The following is a 19,581-nucleotide window of genomic DNA, read 5'->3' as shown; positions in this document are numbered from 1 at the left end:
TACTGGCTTTACGGAAAAGAAAAAAGGCCAGACATCAGAAACCCCAAAACCAGAACACTTTGCTTTTTAATGATTCCAAATGATCTAAACAGGCGCTGGAAAGAAAATCACTCAATTAGCCCTCTGCTCTACTAGGAGTGCTTTATAGAATTCAATTCGTACTTTGTTCACACATTATTTGACATGAACGCTAAATTTCTAAAATTATAAAAAGTTTTCATTTCATAAAATTTGATGATTCACCTTCTCTGTGTCTGTGTGTTTATTTTTTCAGGGTATAAGATTTTCAGCCCAAGTTTCGTGATTTAGCTTTTCCCATTTAGGCAGATGGGATATGATGGTGAAAAACAAGCCTGTTACTTGATTATCTTGGTAGGTTGACATGGTATGGCTTAAAAAATAGTGAATTTATTCTGGGATAAGAAAATATTTTGAGCTATAACATAACAAATGTATTCGTACAATTATTCCTACATCCAGTGTATGGTATTAAGCATGATGGAGTGTCTAGATTTCTTTCACAATCTGTAACCGCCCAGAGTCACTGATTAAAATGGTCATTTTTGTTTATCCATCAAAAAAGCAAGAAAGCGTGTGGGTTTTGTGTGCAAAATGATACAATGGCTTTGCCTCCCCAGCTGAGGGTGGCAGAGGGCTGGAAACACTTTCGTCCTTTAAGGTAAAGGTGTGAAAACAAACTCAACCATCAACTGCCTACAACATTCTCCCAATTGGACACTGAGGTCATTGGCCAAGTGAAATGAGAAAATTTGAAATTAGAAAAACTGGTAAAGAATGGCAAAAAGCAATCAAAGCCATTTGATTACATGAACATGGCTGAATAGTTCTGAACTCTTTCTACAATTGAACTTGATGCCTGCCTGAGTCATATCTCTTTTAACCAACTAGAGTGAAGAGGGCTGATCAAAGCACGAAATACATGCTCAATAAATGTCTCCATTAAGTAATTTCAAAGAAAAGCTTGTGATTATCCTCATCACCTCCAAAGCCTGCCTCTACCACTTTTTTTATGTCCCAAATTGTTCTGGAGCTGCCGAGTAAATCTGAGCCATGATGAATGGCTGAGACTCAACCAGGGTCCTATTCGACAGAGCCATAAAATTGCACATTTTAGAAAAAGATTTACATTCCATTTGCACATGAAAAAAGAGAGAGGATCTGGAAATGGGAAAGCCAGGAAGATAAACAGTGAGTTACTTCCTCTTCCCAAGGCACAAATAAAACTGCATTTTTCTATCAGAATGCCTTCAGATTAATATCACTTCTACTGAATTTATTGACGAAGCCCTGCTTTTTCCCCCCAATATTAATGCACTGCTTTAATGTGTTCTAATTTTATTTTGACAACAAGCATGTGTTATTTTCATACTCAGAAACATACACACACACGGAAGGAGTCAGAGTTAGCACTTGGGTTTCTAGCTTTACAGAGTTTCCTCAGCATACGCCCTCCTCTCCCCACATTATTGATGTGTTTTGTGACTATTGAAGCATAAGAGTAGTTAGGGTATTTCAATGACATTTATTCATAGACACTTAGTCAAACATATCCTGCCTCACCCACCTCAACTTTGCCGCAGCAGCTGCTCTGGGGAGGAGTCCTTCCACTGGGTCCTGCTCGCTCTGGCCATTGGGGTGCAATCTTTGGACCCTGCCCCCCGCCCTGGGGGCCTCATTCTGCCTTCCAGCCTAGGCTGGGCCCGCGGTGGAAGTGTTCCATCCAGGCATGAGGACCTGAGATCTCCTCAGTCCCCTGCTCTCATCATCACTCAGGGAAGTGTGTTCTAGAACACCAGGGGCTCTTCCCCAAAGGGAAACGGTAATTGGGTTATGGGGTGACAGGCAAATGTCATCCTCTTCTAATGACCTCATTTCCATTCATTAAATCACCGTAGCACATTAGGATAAACACGGCAGCCAATTCTGGTGTCCCAGAAAAATGGCCTTCTCCTGTGAAACCAGTCTTCCCGCTACTGGGAGAGGCAAAGGACGTCTCACATTTCCACGAACAAAAAGGTAGTACCAGCAGCCTTAGCTAGCAGGTAGCTCATGTCTGCTGCATGAGGAGCAGTGTTCTGGGCATTTCGTACCCATGATCCACGCTAATCCACACACAAGCTTCTAGAAGAAAGGGCAGCCTGGTAGGTGGGGGCATGACCCAGCGTCAGAGGCCCTGGGTTCAAATCCAAGTCCTGCTGCCCCTGAGCTGTGTAACTGTGGGCAGGCTGCAGAACTTCCCTGTGCTTGAGGCTCCCAGACTTCAAGGTGAGATGATGAGTAGTAAGGAAGAAAGTTTAGGACTGCACCTGGGACACGATGAATGTTCAAAATGGCTTCAATTATCATTACTACTGTTTTCCTCATTTTCCAGATGAGGAAACTGGGGCTGGAAAGATAGGTAATTTGCTTGAATTCGCAGAGCTAATCCAGGTCTGATTTTAGAGGTCAAGGGACTTGTCCTCAGCCAGGAGCAGAGAGCAGGAGATCAGGGAGCAACAGCAGGACGCCCGATTCCTCAGTGAGGTGTTTGCTCCACACTCACACACCACAGGCCCAGAGAGTGAGGGCCGCTGAGCTGAATTTCTACAGCCTCTAAACATATCTTAGATGCTGTTTTATGACACAGGAATTGTCACGCCCAGGAGTATACTTGCGTAAAAGACCTGATACACCGTCTGGTGCCTTGTGTACGATAAAAGGAGCTTGCCTTTGTCCCCCGAGACAAAAGCATAGGCTGGGCTTCTGGCATGGTGGGTGTTTGCTCTGGAGAGGATAAAGTCTTGTGTGTTGAGAAAAGCCACACACCTGGTCCATTCAAGAAGAATGAAACTCCTCTCTCACCACACCTGACTTGTGGCACTGCCCAGGCTGTGCTTCCAGACCAGCCTGCTCCTGTCTCCACAGGAAAGACCAACAGTTGGGCCCAAGGCTCCTGGTCCCAGACACCCCTTTGCAGGTTCCTTCCAGCCCTGAGCCCCAACCTAACACCTCACTTGCCCCGGCCAACAGCTGCCATTGCTAATATATTTCCTTGACACCGCCTCTTGGTTCTTAAAGTGGAAGGAACAATGAGAGGAAAAATGAAACCTTAAAATAATTGGATTTTAATCAATCTAGACTTTTATTGCCTGCCCCAGAGCCTTATAACTAGTTTGGGGTTTTAATTCCTGTTTATAATTGTGTCGTATTATAAAAGCGGTTTGTTTTCATAGGAAAATGTATTACAAACAGTGTTCAGATTACCAGGCTAGCCTGCTGTGGTAGATTGGTCTGTTGTCCCAATCAGTCAGGGCCTCCTTCCTGTGAGATGACTGACTGTCCTTCCCCACCCCCCCTGACATCAGGTTTGCTCATGCAACTTTCTTTAGTCAGTGAGATGTGAGTGTAAGTGATACATGGCACATCTGAGCACAATTTAAAGAGTCATTGTGTGGTTCTACCCTCACTTCTTTTTCTGCTGCAAATACAGCCCGGTGCCCAAGAGAGGGGCTGCCCTTTGACCTTGGGTCCTGGAATGAAGGAGAGATGGAGAGCAGACCCACAGCCAGCCCTCAGCCCATATACAGTATAAGTGAGAAATCGACTTTGTTATTGTAAGTCATTGAGATTTGGGAGTTACTTTGTAACTGCAAAGTAACTAGTGGGGCCTGGCTGCCATATTCACTACGGTTAGTTAGACCATAGTCATCTAAAATAGTATATATTTGCCATGAAAACTAGTGGAAACTAATGCTTGAAATGATCACCATCTAGAAAGTGGGTTTCGTTTTGTTTTGTTTTTAAAGAACAAGGGTTAGAGCCAAGGCGTCTTTATAGGGCTGATATCATTCTTGTCATTATTCAAAAGGCAACCTGAGCCTGGGCAGGTTTTGATGCCGTTGGGCACATTAAGCTCCTCACAGAATTTAGTTTTCGACCTAATTTATTTTTGCGTCCTCCAGAGCGCATCTATAAACTAGAGAATTCATACTTCTTCCTTTCAGTGTTACACTCAGAGCTTTTGCTCGCCTCATGATCTGCTCCTTAAATGCATCCCAGACAAAGGCAACTGCAAGGAAAAGCCAAATTCAACTTCACTACATCACACAGGAGAGAAATGGCTCGAAGGTTAAAGGCGGACAGGCAGTTCACTCTTGCTATTTCTTCTAAACTTGACTCTGGAGTGTTTTTATTCCTTAGAATGTAAAGCCACAGCCAAATCATCAATCGAATCCACGTACACACTGCTTAAGAATGGAAAAAGAAGACTGAATGGCAAGCAAGCATTAGTTATATTCAAGAAGATCATTTGGGAACATAGACTTTTAGAAAATGAAGTCATATATTAGCAAACATAGCCAGTCACATTCCTAGGATGCAAAAGAAAAAAACTATATCAAAGGCTTGAAGCCTTATCCATTTAAATGGATAAGGTGGATGGTGGTTGTGGTAAAACACTAGTGAGATGTAAAACACGTGGTTCTGGATACAGGTTAAATACACACACAGAAAGATTTATGTACATACGTATAACTACACTACGCTAAATAACGTATACAATTTTACATATTAAATCTAGACGTACCCAGACATACCCTGCAGGATTTACACCTGCCCCTCTGCTTTGGGTTTCCTTTAAACCTGTCTTTGTAATAAAAGGATTCCTTTTCATTCCTTAGACACAGAGTTTGAGGCTGCTTAGAGTTTTCTAACAACTGCATCAAGCTGTGCCCGCTACAGAGCGTTTGGTTTGAAAACCAGCGCAGCCGAAGTGGTCACTGCCTGGGCAAAGGGGCGCGTCGGCCGGGCTTGACAGGGTGAAGACAAGCAAGGGGCCACCCGGCACAGCCAGCCAGCCCTGCCCAGCGGCACGCACGGACGCCAGGACTCACCAGAGTCTGTGTAAACACGGAAACATCCTCTGTGCTGTTGTCAGAACTGATTCGCACCAGCCTCCCGAGTCTAGGGGAACTTACAACCGTAAATGTTACAGTTCTGTTTCCCGTGCTGTCCGCGTCATTGGTCACAGCTCTCAGGTCACGGGATGAAAGGGGCTTCACAGAACCTAAGCGAAGATGAAAACATGCACTTACGTATGAAGCATATGAAGGCTGCCAGTTAACAAAAGGATCTTTATAGACCCCTGAAAATTCTGGAAAACACATGGTTACATGCGGGGACTGGCTAGCACGAAATTGTGCTGTGAGGGGCTAGTAATCCTCGAGGCATCTATTTTAAGGATGTGATTTGCTCCTGGGGCTGGAGATGAAGGAGGAAAATCAGATGAGATGTGCTCCTCAGTCTCCACCAGTCCTGCATGGCTTACTGATCCCCAGAGAAAAGAGGCAATGCCAGTGTGTGGGGGCTTGGCTCCAGGTGCAGGAAGGGGAGTCGGCTGGGCGCCCTGAGAGAACGGGACACAGCGCCCTCCCCTGGGAGGACAGACATGCCCTGGCCTGATGGTGGCTGCAGGTGCTTAATGGAGCGTCCATTTGTGCACATCTGGGGGAGAAGCTGGCTCTTGAACAAACGTGAGACATCTCCAGAGGACCGCAGACAGGCAGGTTGCGAGGACACTGTGGGGAGGGAAGGGGCTGTGCAAATGCCAAGGGCAGAAGAACCAGGCACAGGCGAGTTTGTGTGCTAGTGAGACCAAATGCGGCAACTCTAAGCTAGAGAGGCTCAGGGCCATGTGGGTGAGAGCAGTGCTTCTCCGACGGTCCGTGGTGAAGGGTCGGTGTTTTCCCCTCCCCCAAGCCTCTGTGGACCGCTAATTTTATAAAATACAATAAAACGCCGCAGCAATGTCAGATTGGTATGAGCAATTCTAAATGCTTTCTATTCTTACCAGTTCACGGACCAGAAGACCCGCAGACCACAGTTCGGGGGCACAGAGTTGGAGCACGTATCCCTTTCGTTTGCAAGGATTTGGGGAACGTCCCCAGCCATACAGGGTGGCAGGTCTGGAAGAGATTCTCATCGTCCTCCTGGCCCAGAATCTCACCGCATCTCTTCCGTTTTAGCCCTGGCTAAGGAAGGGCTCTAGCCTTGTGCCTCGCACAGGGTAGCCCTTGGAGTCGGACCCGATGAATTGCTTAGGAAGTGGAGTCAACCACCCAATCGTAACGAAGCCTCGTGAACGACATTTGTTTTGGTTCACTTACTGCGCGTTGTGGCCTCAGAAAGCGAGGGCCGCCAATTATAGTGTGTAACCGTACCGGGCTCTTAGAAGTGGGACCCGACTACAGCTGACACAAGGGCAAGCCAGCTTGTAAGAGTTTCAGACGTGCAGGGATTGTTCTGAGCCTTCGGTATGGAGGCTGCGTCTAAGATGCCGAGCAACAAACCCAAAAATGAGCAGGTGGCACTACATCAAACTGAAAAGCGTCTGCTCAGCAAAGGAAACCATCCCCCAAGTGAAAAAGCAACGCATGGAATGGGAGAAAACATGTGAAGCCACGAAGCTGGTAAGGGCTTAACACTCAAAACACACAAGTTCTCACACAATTCAATAGCAAAAAAGCCAAATAGCCCAATTTAAAAATAAGCCAAGGACCCGAATAACTATTTTCCAAAGAAGACAGAGAAATGGCCAACAGACACATGAAAAAGGGCTCATCGTCAGGGAAAGGCGAATCAAAACCGCCATGAGCGATCACTCACACCTGTTAGGATGGCCATTATCAAAAAGACAAGAGAACAGATGCTGACGAGGGATGTGCAGAAGCGAAAACCCTTGTGCCCCGGTGGTGGGAATGCAAATCGGTGCAGCTACTCTGGAAAACAGCGCGGAGGTTCCCCAAAATATGAAAAACAGAACTACCGCACGATCCAGCAATCCCATGTCTGGGTATGTATCCAAAGGAAACAAAACCATTTTCTTGAAGAAAATAATTATATGTGTAAATACATATATAATATATATTATTCAGGCTTTAAAAAAGAATGAAATTCTGTCATTTGCAAAAACATGGGTGTCACTGGAGGGCGTTATGCTAAGTGAAACAAGCCAGACAGAGAAAGACAAATACTGCATGGGATCACTTACTTAAAAAAAAAAAAATCTAAAAATAAAACCCCAGTTGAACTCATAGAAATGGAGTGTGGAGAAGTGTTTGCCAGGGGATGGGGGAGATAAGAGGAGGTTGGTAACAGGTACAAATTTTCAGTTATGAAATGAGTACTGTCTGAGGAGCTAAGGTCTGACATGGTAACTACAGTTGATAGCACTATACTGTATAATCGAAATTTGCTAAGACAGTAGAACTTAAATGTTCTCTCACACACAAGGTAAGAATACGAGGTGACGGATGTGTTAATTAACTTGATGGGGGAATAATCCTTTCATAATGTATAGCTATATCAAATCATCATTTTGTATACTGTGAATAGCTTCACATTTTGTTAAGTGTATACCTCTGTAAATCGGAAGAACAAAACAAAACAAAATGTCTGCGCCCCTGGGATGGACACTGGGTCCTGGGGCTCCGGGGGTGAGGCAGGAGTGCCTGGCGACGTCAGCCTCAGGAACACAGTTGGGCCCCAGGTTCAGGGCTGTCTTGGCACCGTTTTGGCTGTTACACAGAAGTCCTCACGTGATGCTTGGAAGTGCCTCCCACATTTCTCTTACTCCTTTGCTGCTGACATTTTTGCAGACACTGCCCTCTTCTAGCTTCCAGTGCTGGGGGCCTGGGGTCTCAGGCCACCCGGGGAGGCTGAGAGGAATTATTCTGTACCTGCAGTCAGTGTTAATATGAAGTCAAAACTAAGGCCCATTCTTTGTTACCTGCCACCGTAGGCTTCTCTCATCTGTCAGGTGGACCGTGTTTTTATGTGTGCAGTCTTTGGACACCCAAACTTCTCTACCTTCAGCTTTTTTTAGACCTTTCCTCCACTGTGCCTTCTTCATAATCTCCTTCTTCTAAAGGACTCTAACTTTTCACTTATTCCTCCCTGTCCAGGGCTACCTTTGGCAGGTGGGGGATGGGAGGGACTCTTTCTTTAAGACAATATCATTTAATTTGTCTTAGCTGTTCGGGGGAGAGGACCCACCAGAGGTGTTCCAGGCCAAGAGTGCTTTTTTTCTCAGCCAGGGTACATCAATCCCTCATTCCCTTGTCCAGCTGTCTAACCCAGAAGGGTGTCTAGGGTTTAATTCCTAGTCCGCAGTCATCTGGGCATGCTCAGTCAGCAAGACTAGCCAGCAACATGTTGTCACGGCCTGATGAGTATCTTTTCTCGTTCAGCCCAATTCACAGAAAGCCAAACATCGTTTCCCACCCCCCACGCACCTCATTTCATCCAAGCATTGATAGTTTCATCGGTTAAGCTCCAGGCACTTAACATGGGAAGGATTTCTCTAAGGTGCCCCCTAACTGTAGATTGCAAACAGTAACCGTCCTACAAGAAGGGTGATAATACAAGAGCTCATAACTGTATCTGTTTGGCAAGCCCTCACTCCACATCCACTTCTTAGAGATCTGAAAGCAAATCAGCATGTTAAAGACTCTAAGTCTTGGAGTACAGAAATCTACTTTATTTTTCTTTTAAATACAGCATTTCTCTAACATACTTCTCTCCTGTTGTGTTTGTTTCATGACAAACAACCACCTCCACACCAGCAAGAGTTTCATGGCCACCAGGCTAGGCGGCCTTGCTCATTTCTTCAACAGACATTATCAAGGGCCTCATACGTGACAAGCCCTAATCAGGAGTAGAGGTATGCTAGGAAACAGCACAGACATGGTCCTGCCATTCCTTTTGGATACCATGATCACCCTAAGGAAGACAGATTTGTATCCTCACTAAGAAGGGATAACAAGTCTCAGAGAGGATAAGCTATTTAACTAATGGTCAAATGTAGGTCTTATGGACTCCAAAATGAGTATTTTTCAAGTTGACACTATATTGTCTACACCGTACTACTTTAAGCTCAGTGCTGGAATGATTACTGAGTTAGGAAATGTGATGAATCCTTCAACAAATCCAACAGATTCTCCTCTCCACCTTCCGAACACACTGCCAGCCTTCTTGTCTGGTCCTCACCTCTGCAGCCATACTGTGCTCTCTGGTATGCTCGCCCCTCTTTGCTGCCATTCATCGAAATGCCACTCGCTCTGCACAGGTAGCTGAGGACCTGTCTTGCCAACAAGCCCTCCCTGACTATTCCAGTCGATGGGAAATTTCCCTCCCCTGAACTCGTGTCACTCTCCTAATCTATACCACTCACTGGACCCTTAGCATAGGTTTCACATGGTTAGTGTACTCGTGAGGGTAGGTCTCCTATTTCCCCAATTAGTAAGCCTTTAATTTTTTTCCTTAAGGACTGACAATCTTTTCTTATAGTCCTTGATTATCTCCCACTACGTCTTGCAATATTCAAATCAGTGTTACAAGACTAGCCGACAGATCTCTGCTCTAAACTCTAGCAACACACTGTGATTTCCTCCTGCTTTCTTCTCTCCCTCTATTCCCACCACAAGGGACAGATGGCCCATCAGTGAGATGTGATTCCCTCTATAGCATGACCAAACCCCCAGGGTATTGAAGTGACACAGTCTGCTATGAATACCCTTCACTCATCAGCTACTGTGTAAGCTTATATTCTAGACCAGTTTGACAAAAGTCTCAAGGTCAACCCCTCCTCAACACTCTTTGTAAAAGAGCCAAGTACCATTTGGATACGCAGGAAAACCAGGTCCTAAGGCCACAACATGTTCTAACATGTCACAACTGAAGATAAACAAATGCATTGCGTGGGAGCATTCAAGGTGTACAATTGGTTATAAAATTTTCTGGGGAATAAATTTTGCAGGAAGAAGTAGAAGGTGCATGTGTGTGTGTGCGCACACATGTGTGTATGTGTATTTATGTATACATATACATACACAAAATAACAAAATGAAAATATACATTGAGTAGACATTTTTTCCTTCGTTCATACACAAAAAGAGTTCATTTAGAACTGCAGTCCTTCATACCTTAAAATAACTGAGTTAAAAAATGACTTTCAAATTTGGCAGGGCACAGAAGCTATGGTTAACCTTAAAATATTCACCCATTAAGTATTCTTACAAGTATTTTGGCTCACCCTACAAATTCTTACAGGTCTCAAGTCAGGGCCACTTTTTAAGACTAAGTCCACAAGGAAGGCAAAGCAGCCCGGCCAAAGTCTGCCAGGCTGCTGGGGAGAGTCCAAATGGTATGGGATCAGTGCGAGTGAAAACAAATGTTGACGGATGCTGGGTTGCAAGATTTTCCTACTCCAAGAGAATGAAATACACAAAATGTCTACATCTTTGCTGTTTATGAAATCGCTATGCATATTTTCCTGATGGTGTATGTCAATCCATCAATAATATCAAGGAGACAAAATAAGGAGCCTCCATGATGACTGCATTCTCAGAGAACTGCTATTCTAAAAACTGAGCCGGGCCTGGAACACGGGCACGCCCAGAAAGGAGAGAAGCTGCCATGCTTCCAGCATAAGATTTGGGGTTGGAGTTGGCACTGGCTCTTGAGGCTTATGATTCCTGTTAGTTATATGACCTTGAAAGTGCCTGAGCCCCCGTGTTTTCTATCAACATTGCATCATGCTCCAACAGGGATGATGCCACTTACTTTTCTGTACGTTCTTTCACTGAACTCCTTCAAACAATCCAGTGCAGTAGACGCAAATGTAAAGCACAACAAAAGCACAGGTATTAATAGTATCTGGATGTCCATTCTAGAACAGGAATAGATTTCCTGCTATTATGGTTCTATAAAATCTATTGTTCTATAAAAAGGAATACGATTTCCCTGATATTTCAGAACATATAGGTCAACTGGAGTCTGACAAGAGCAGTAGCTGACAGCTGACACCTGGACTCACACAGGGAGGAGGGGTACAATGATCCCCTTCCCTCTCAGCCAAAGTACCGCCTAACAGATGAGGGAGGCAGAGGTCACTCAGAGCCTGCTCCCTGCAGGACCTGTCATGCTGGGGGGGGGGGGGCAGTCCTGAGGGAAGAGGGAGAGTGGGGTATCTGTCATCACCCCCCTACAACTTCACACAGCAGCGGGGACCGACATCCTCGGGTGGCCACTGTGGATGCCGCTGAGCAAGGCTCACATGTGTCCCTGGAGAGAGGAGGGGATGCAGTCATCGGAACCACACCCTTGGCAGGGACTTCCGATGCAGAACGGAGTGGACCCCCACCACCTGGGACATGAGGATAGGAGAAATGGCAAGGACCACTGGACCGAGTGACCCATAGGGTCCATCCCAACTCTAAAAATCTGTGACTCTGCAGTAGTCATTCCCACACCCGCTCCAATGGAGATTTTATCAAATGTAACAGCCACCTACTGGAAATGGACACGAAAATCCATCCTCCTTCCCCCGGCCAGGAGCTGGAGCTGGAAATGGAGGGCAATGTGGAAACCAAGAACAATAGACCTCAGGGGCTAGCTAGGGGGAAGCTTGGAGAAAGGAGACGCTCACTTCGGGCTGGGTCCAAATAGTAGACGGAGGGCTACGAGAACTCTATGTTTTGCATAGTTCCACAAAGGTGACAAGGGAATTTGGACCACTTTCATATATTTTTCTTGCTAAACTAATATTCAGTAAAACAGGGGCCAGAAACACAAGGCTTTCTAAGCTGTAGTGTTCTATGCCCCCTTTAATCTGACACAACTCTCATCAATTACTAAACCAGAGTTGAGCCAGAATAGATGACAAGTGTCTCATCTTTGGCAGCAGCCAGATTTACTCTGACTTTAGAACACTTTTTCCCGGTAGATTGCTACATTTTTCAGATCACTAGGGCGTAGTAGTCTGCTTATTTTTAAACACTAAATGGCACCCTCATCTCCTTGAAAAAAATTGATAGACACATCACAGTTATTCCCAGAGAAAAAATATGGAATATAAAAAGGCTTTGGAATGGAAGAATCTGGGTTAACGTATCTTTAATTAGATTTTAATAAGATTTCTTTTCATGAGCTCAAGTGCTTAAGGCAACTAAAAATCGCAACATTTCTCCTCAAAAATTGTGTGTCTGTTAAAGTTACAGTGATTTTTCTCTCGGTCTACCTTAGAAGGATGTGAGCTTTATTCACCATTTACCGGTCACACAGCCAAATTACATCATCTCTCTAAACCACAAATCCCGCCAGCTTCCTGTAAATATGTCAACTACCTCACATGCGTGTAAAGCGTAAAAGACTAGTACCGTACCCAGCCCCATGAATCTCAATCCTGGCCGTCCTTCAGAACCACCTGGAACTTAAAAAAATATAATGATGGCCAAGCCGTACAGCAGAGACTCCCTGTTCAGCTGGGGTAAGGTGAGGCCCAGACGCAGCTATTTTTAGAAGCTTCCTGGTTGAGAACTGGCTTAGAGTGACCATATTATAGCCATAACTAATAAAGTGATTACTATCTTTCTCCATCTCTGTTTGACCGGTAACACGTATCAAGTAAACGAGTCACTGTGTAAGGGCTTTTTTTTTTTTTTAACTGTAATATACATTTTATTGTTTTCTGGTAGGTCTACCTCAGTGCATTTTTTTAAAAAAATAACACGTTTAAATGTTTGTTCTTCTTCTTTATTACCCCCACCATGGGGTAAATCTTTCCCTATCCCTGCCATGACGGTACTGAGTCAGGGAAGTTCACTTTGACTTTTCCATCTCACTAAGCTGAGGTTCTGGGCAAACAACAGTCCAGAGGCTTCAGGGCCCTGAAGCCAGTGCTCAGCGAAATCCCTCAAGGCCCCCGGATGCACAGGGTTTCTATATTTAGAAAAAGAATATGCAAGATCTCGATGGTCACTGCGGAGCCTGGACCGTATGGAGAGAGTAGGGGAAGCGTGCACGTGGATCAGGCCTCCTCTCCCATGGCCCTTCACCAGCACACCCTCTCTGCCAAACAAGGGAGGGGCAAGAGAGAGCAGGTGGACAGAGACAGCCTTACTTTCGCTAAATCCTGCAAACAGAGGGTTCTCTCTGGGACTTTGTGACTGTTGTTGGTATCACTCTAGGGTAAACAATGACGCTTTTCACCACGCAGGTAGAGCTTTCTAAATAAATTGAACACCACTTCACCCCAAATGCACTCAAGTAAAATCTTACCCGGAAAGATGCTCAGTCCTCGGTTTACTTCTAAGCGAAGGGTCAGGGTTCGAGCGGTGATGCTAAAAATTTGTCGTGGTGCAAAGTTCAAACCATCAGTAACCTGAAAATTAAAGCCTCCTGACATGGCTCCTTCAAAAGAAGAATTATACTCTGGTCACTTTGGCTGTTTGGCAAAAGCCACCCACTTTCGCTCTCCCTCCCACCTAACCTCCTCCCCCCCTCCCCCGCAAAGCAACCCCTATCAACTGGAGAATGTGTTAATAGAGTCACTGAACTCACCAAACCAAACATTGACATAATGGGAAGTTAAAAGAACATTAATAAAGGTCTAAAATGCATCCTCCCCTCCGTTCCCTCCTCCCCGTGACCTAATAGAAGAAAGCAAAGGTGTTACCTCCAAGAAATTTTTAAAAAATCATTTTAAACATATTCATCACCTGCATTTTAATATTTTGGAATCACTTTACACGAGCAAAAGGAATGCATGCATGTCGTGTGCACGGCACACACACATACGTACAGACAAGCAATTTCTGAAATATTGATAATGCTGACTTAATAATGTCGAAAATCCAAACTAGGGGGAAGTAAATAACACTCAGCCCCTCCCTCCAAATAACTTGTGATTATTCACTGAACTAGCTGATTTCTGCTAAGCTGGTAAAGAGTGGGGAAAGATCCAGGCCGGCTTTTGTTAAGTTCCTGCTGGAAGAGAATTGTACTCCCATACTACTGTCAAAGGATTAGTGATATCAATAAAGTTATAAATTAACTTATGTGTGTAAGAGAAATTGAGACGGGCCCCTATCGATCCCGTTCCCAGGAGTGCTTTACCAGTCTGACTCACAAAGCGGAGAGCCTGATGCTCGCATCCCCATCCCCCTTTGAAAATGTTAAACCAGCGGTAAATCTGGAGGCCTACAGGTCTTTGCATCATGTAATGGGTAGAAATGTCCTCTTTGTTGCCCTCCCCTCCGGGACATGTGGCAAGGAACAAAGAAGGCAGGGTCAGACTCTGCAATTACATACAAGTACTCCCTTAATAACACGATTTAATAAAGGGCTGGTCGATGGCTTGACAGCCTCTTGAGTTTCCGTTATCTATGCAAACCCAGAGTTCCCAGTCCTCACAAAAAAGGTTACAGACTTTAAAAAAGGTCCCAACACACTCAAGAGTCATCGTTTTTAAAAAGAGAGAGAGAGAGAGAAAATTCTGAGTCTGCCTAATTTCGAACAGGGGCCCACAATCAAATTTTGATTGTTTCCTTGCTTGTTTTTTTACTAGAAAGAGCACTCTGAGGTTGCATTTAATGAAACATGAAAAGAGGGAGAGAACGCTTTCTGCCACCAGGCACTTTCCACATTTCATGAATCCAGAAACAACATGGAAAAGAATCAAAAGGAATCCTATCAAAATACATATTAGAATAGTGTCCTGGGAATGCCCTAACTTATCACACCAACTACGACCAAAGAGAGGAAAGGAGGGAAACATGAAGGGAGAGGAGACCTGTAGATTTTCTGTTGCACGACCTCAGATCTTTCCGACACTGCTTTGCAAAGTGCGGTCTTAAATCACACAGCCTCCCACATCTTGGCTTTATCAACCTACTTCGGTTGTTATGTGAAAAATGAATTAGATTAATGGTAGAGCACTTTGCAAATATAAATGCTAAGAGAGACTAATTAAACCTAAGCCTTTGTTTGGGGCTGATGATGGACAGATGTAGCAGGAGAACCAGCTGGTCTCCACAACAGCCTTGGGGGAGGGGGGGGCTCCGGCCACTCTGTGGGCCATTACTGCCTCCACAGCCACTTAGAAAATGCAATGGATTGATTCTCAAAGAGCTCGCCTTTAACTCTCCTTCCTGCTTTTTTTTTTTTAGGAGAAATTATTTCCTCTACCAGCCAAAAGTGAACATGGATCTGGTAGTTGACTAATAAATACATCCTGAGAGCTAATGTTCATTTTAGTCCTGCAAATAGTTAAGTGTGGTTCTCTCACCCGCTCTGTCCTTCCACAGGTGGCAGCCAGCAGAGACAGTCCAGCTTTAGGGGCTGCTCAGCTTACGTCGTTCTGAGCCTCAGTTTCTTCATCTCCAAAATGGGGGGACTGCTCCACATGGCTCAGAGGACTTGTGCAGAGGAAATGAAATGGGTCACGTAAGCACATCCTCTGGTGCCCGCATGGGCCAGAGAGTCAATGAGGCCTCTTCCTTGCAAACCACATCGTTGTAGAAATCCGAAACTTTCCTTGGGGGAGTCTCCAGAGCAGTGCTCTCCATTTTGCAAATATGAAGATCCTTTCAAGAAAACCACCTTTCTAGGCCCTCATCTAATAATACTTGGATTGTTGGTATCTAATAATCAAAACCACACAAAATTGGAGAAATTTCCTATTACTTCAGTACCTCTTTAAATGAATCCTGTTTTATTAATCAGCACCTCTGTACACATTTAAAAAATGAGAACATACATACATGGAAAAGATCATCCAGTCTAGAAACAAGGCTTTGGTACATATGTGAGTAGATTTAGTATCTCTGTTGCAATAAAAATTAACCCTCCAGGTCCCCAGGCTACAGGTGTGGAACCACTAGTTGACAGCATTCTACAGTAAATTATTTTCAGATTATCTACGGATTCTTTGCATTAACTGCAAAGAAAATCAGGAAATTACTCCATTTGAATTTAGAAGACTTTTTGTCTTTATTTTCTTGACTATATTTTCAAAGAAGTTAATAAAAATGGCTGACCAGCTATGACTGCTAGCTTTCCCATCATGCCCCCTGGCTCACGCACCCCCCACCCCCACCCCCTTCGCTCCTGCAGCCTGGGAGTGGGCTCACTTCCCTCTCGGTCCGGTGACAGGGGCAGCCTGGAAACAAAGCCAGACTAGATCACCCCTTCCCCAGATTTACAGGAGCTATTTGGCTTACTGATTAACAGAAGGAAGAAAAAAAGCCTTTTAATGTCCGAGTCGCTTAGAATTACAGCTATGCTCACTCATTAGTTTATCCATGTGTTCATTTATTTAACAAATATGGTTGTTTTGTTCGCTAAGGCATCCCTAGCATCTGGAACGTGACCCGGCACATAGAAGGTATTCAATATTATTTCATTTTTATTTCATTTCATTATTTCATTTCAACATTTTTATTAAGCACCTACTTGTTGCCGTCACTCTTTGAGGTGCTGAGGATATCAGAGCAAACAAAACAAAGATCCTGCCCTTGTACGCTCCAGCAGGAAGACAGCCAACACACAAGCAAACGAAGCAAGCTTTACTACAAGGGCAGGAAGTCAGGAAGGGATGGAGAGGGACAGAGAGGAGATGCTGTTTTAACGGGTGGTCAGGAAAAGGCTCTCTGGGAATGTTATATTTGAGCGTAGACCTTACACGACCAGGGGAATAAACCATGTGTGAGTTACAGGCACTCTCTGATGTTTGCTATCATCAGCCTCACTACAACGTGCCACTTAAAAAAAATTACAGACCCCAGCAAGTTTTCAGATGGCTTGTGGTTTTCAGTCAGCAACTACAGGGTTCGACTATCATGCTAACCTCTGATTGAAACACATTTTAGTTTCGCATTACTTTTCTCTATGACATACCGGTGTGTACAAACACTAGCTGGCCCTCGTTGATCTGAGCCTGGGTGAAATTCTGGATGCTTCGGTCAGGAAAGGACTGGAGAGCCAAATGTCCGTTGCTGGGTGGAGTGACCCAGTAGGTGAGGTCCTGTGGGGAGGAGTCCTCATCTTCTGCACAGAGGTCACCCCTGGTAATCCCAGTGACAGAATTCGCCCATACCTTAAAAACAAGAGGGGCACAGATCTTGCAAAGACCAATTCCAATCATATCACGTAAGTATGTGATGTGCTACTCTGGCCTCTTGCACAATGTTTAGAAACTAAAGTGATTCACTAGAGCTCTTAAAGGATGAAGATTCTTTTTTTTTTTAAGATTTTATTTATTCATTTGAGAGAGAGAGAGAGACCATGAGCAGGGGGAGAAGCAAACTCCCTGCTGAGCAGGGAGCCCGCGACGTGGGACTCGGTCCCAGAACCCTGGGATCACGACCTGAGCTGAAGGCAGGCACTCAACCGACTGAGCCACCCAGGCGCCCCTAAAGCATGAAGATTCTTAATTCAAAACATATAATTAAATACCAGATGAAATTCAGGGCATGCTGTAATGTTTGTTTAATTTGTGATGCTTATAAGGTCCCAATAAAAACAGTATTCATAATTATTCAAAATTTTTGTTTAATGTGAATATTTATTTATATAAAGTATAATAACAATAAAAGCTGATGGTAACTGAGCACCTTCTGTATGCCTGACGTATGCTAAATAGGGAAGCGTAGGTTAAGATTTTACAGGGAACCTCGGATCATTGTAGAGCCTACCTCATAGGGCTGATTTAAGGATTTCTAGTCACCGTTTTAAGAAGGGAATGATTTCATTAGCTCTTAAATATTTGAGGGAAAACACACATCGCATATTTTAAAAATTGCCCTTTATTTTACCTGTCCTGCAGGAAAACACGTAGCTGGCCCCTGTGTCCTTAGCAATGTCTGCTGTGCTGATAGCTCATCTATAATTATTGCTGAGTAATAGTCTCTATTTTCCAATTACATTTAAAATCTGTTTACCTTGCCTAAATAGCCTAGTTCCACAATTCATCATTTACTGAGCATCTACTATGTTCCAGGCAATGTTCTGGGTGCCTACAATGCCTCAGTGAACAAAACACAGTCCTATCCTCATGGAGCCTATGTTCCCGCAGGAGGGGATGAAGGAGTGTAGGGAAGAAATGACAGGCACACTAAAGAAATGAACTATAGAGTCTCTTAGAAGTTCACGGGCACTATGAAAAAAATTAAAATAAAGCTAAATAAAGGGCTGAGGAGTGGGAGAATGTTAAATCAGAGGCTCATTTGAGAAGAGCTGAAAGGAGGTGAAGGTGGAGCCACATGGATATCTGGAGAAAGAACCTGCAGGCAGAGGGAACAGCCCTAAGGTGGGAGCAAGCCTCGTCTGTTTGAGGGGCAGCAAGGAGGTCAGTATGGCAGGAGCAGAGCAAGTGTGATAAGGAGGACAAGAAGAGGGGTATGGAATGTAATGGAAGGCCAAATCCTGCAGGATCTTGATGGCCACTGTAAGAACTTTGGCTTTTACTTGAGCGCAATGGGGAATCATCACAGGACTTTAGGTGAGGAGTAAGTTGGTCTTAACAGAACACCGTGGCTTCTGTGTTAAGAACAGACCATGGGAAGGCCAGGGTAGAAGCAGGCAGACCAGTTAGGAAGTGACTACTGTAATCCTAGAGAGAGATGCGAGGAGAGAGTGGCCGGAAGTTGTTGAGGTGGTAGGAAGTGGTCAAATTCTGGGTGTGTGTTGAAGGTGAACTCAACAGGGTGTCTGACGAATCGGACGTGGTGAGGTGTGGAAGACGGAAAGGCTGAGAATGACTCCGTGGTTGGGACCTCAACACCTAGAAGGCCAGAGTTACCATCAACTGAAATGAGGAGAGCTGCAGAGGGAGTGGATTCAGGAAGTAAGATCAGGAGTTCAGTTGTGAACATGTTGAGCTGAAAACGTGTACTTAGACATCAACTCCCCTTTGAAGGAATGAGGCTGTTTTGAGTTTCTATAATCATACAGTCACATGGTATTTCACGAACACTAAAAATGGGTGGCATTATCACTCACTAAATTTTCACATTTCTATCTGTATTTATAAATGTCTTCCCTACAGAAACACCATGCATATTTTCAAGCTTATGTCATTCTTTGCTCTCTAACTAGAACCTTTATCTTCTTCTATGCTTGTTACCAACTTGTTTAAAAATTCAGTTCTGAGTGATTTAATAGCTATCTCTCTGGTCTAAGAGGCTATTTTCCTTGGTAACATAGGGAGTTTATGAAACACCTTAAATCATGCTCACTCATTATCTAATAACTATTTAAACAGAATTTGAGAAAGGAGTATCAGAAAATATGTAAGATTCCTACATTTTCATAGGAGGCATGATACTCCATGTTAGCTATGTAACCTTGGGCATATTTCTTCGTTTCCCGGTGCCTTAATTTCGTCATTAGTAAACCAGGAATGATAGAATTATTATGCATAATGAGTGATTTAAGATATGTAAAGTACTTAGAGCAAGCTTCACCTGGCAGATAGGAAGAATTCAGAAAACATTAGATCTATGTCATCCATCTTCTTCATCAGATTCAGTTCTAAAGATAAATATGATTTTTTCAACAATACTTAAAAATCATTTGGAGTGTCATGATTACGATGACTGGAGCCATTCTATAGCATGTACTGTGGGTTTTGTTTAATCCCACAGCATCTCTCCATACTTTGGGGTGAGATAGCTCATCTGTTTCATGATCGTATCGTTGACGGATGCTCCTATGTCTTGGCTTTTGGAATATGGCCACTGAGGA

The 19,581-nt window shown here is 44.2% G+C and overlaps 1 protein-coding gene across 3 annotated transcripts in view; it reads right to left on the bottom strand.

The window, feature by feature from the left end:
- Nucleotides 1-19,581, bottom strand: part of LOC123803704 (chondroitin sulfate proteoglycan 4-like) — a 63,687-nt gene that overhangs the window by 16,762 nt on the left and 27,344 nt on the right. For all 3 annotated transcript variants that reach the window (XR_006782949.2, XM_045815362.2, XM_045815360.2), the window contains 3 exons: nucleotides 16,735-16,933; nucleotides 13,117-13,248; nucleotides 4,893-5,065 (listed from right to left, as the gene is read on the bottom strand). Coding sequence is in view for 2 of the 3 variants with exons in the window: in XM_045815362.2 (XP_045671318.2) it covers nucleotides 4,893-5,065; nucleotides 13,117-13,248; nucleotides 16,735-16,933 (504 nt within the window). In the remaining variant the exon portion in view is untranslated. The remainder of the gene's footprint in view (nucleotides 1-4,892; nucleotides 5,066-13,116; nucleotides 13,249-16,734; nucleotides 16,934-19,581) is intronic.

This window comes from Ursus americanus, chromosome 15 (assembly GCF_024610735.1).
Source record: "Ursus americanus isolate L20-20 chromosome 15, mUrsAme1.1.p, whole genome shotgun sequence".
Classification (NCBI taxonomy): Eukaryota; Metazoa; Chordata; class Mammalia; order Carnivora; family Ursidae; genus Ursus; species Ursus americanus.
This window is presented reverse-complemented; position numbering and strand designations above follow the sequence as displayed.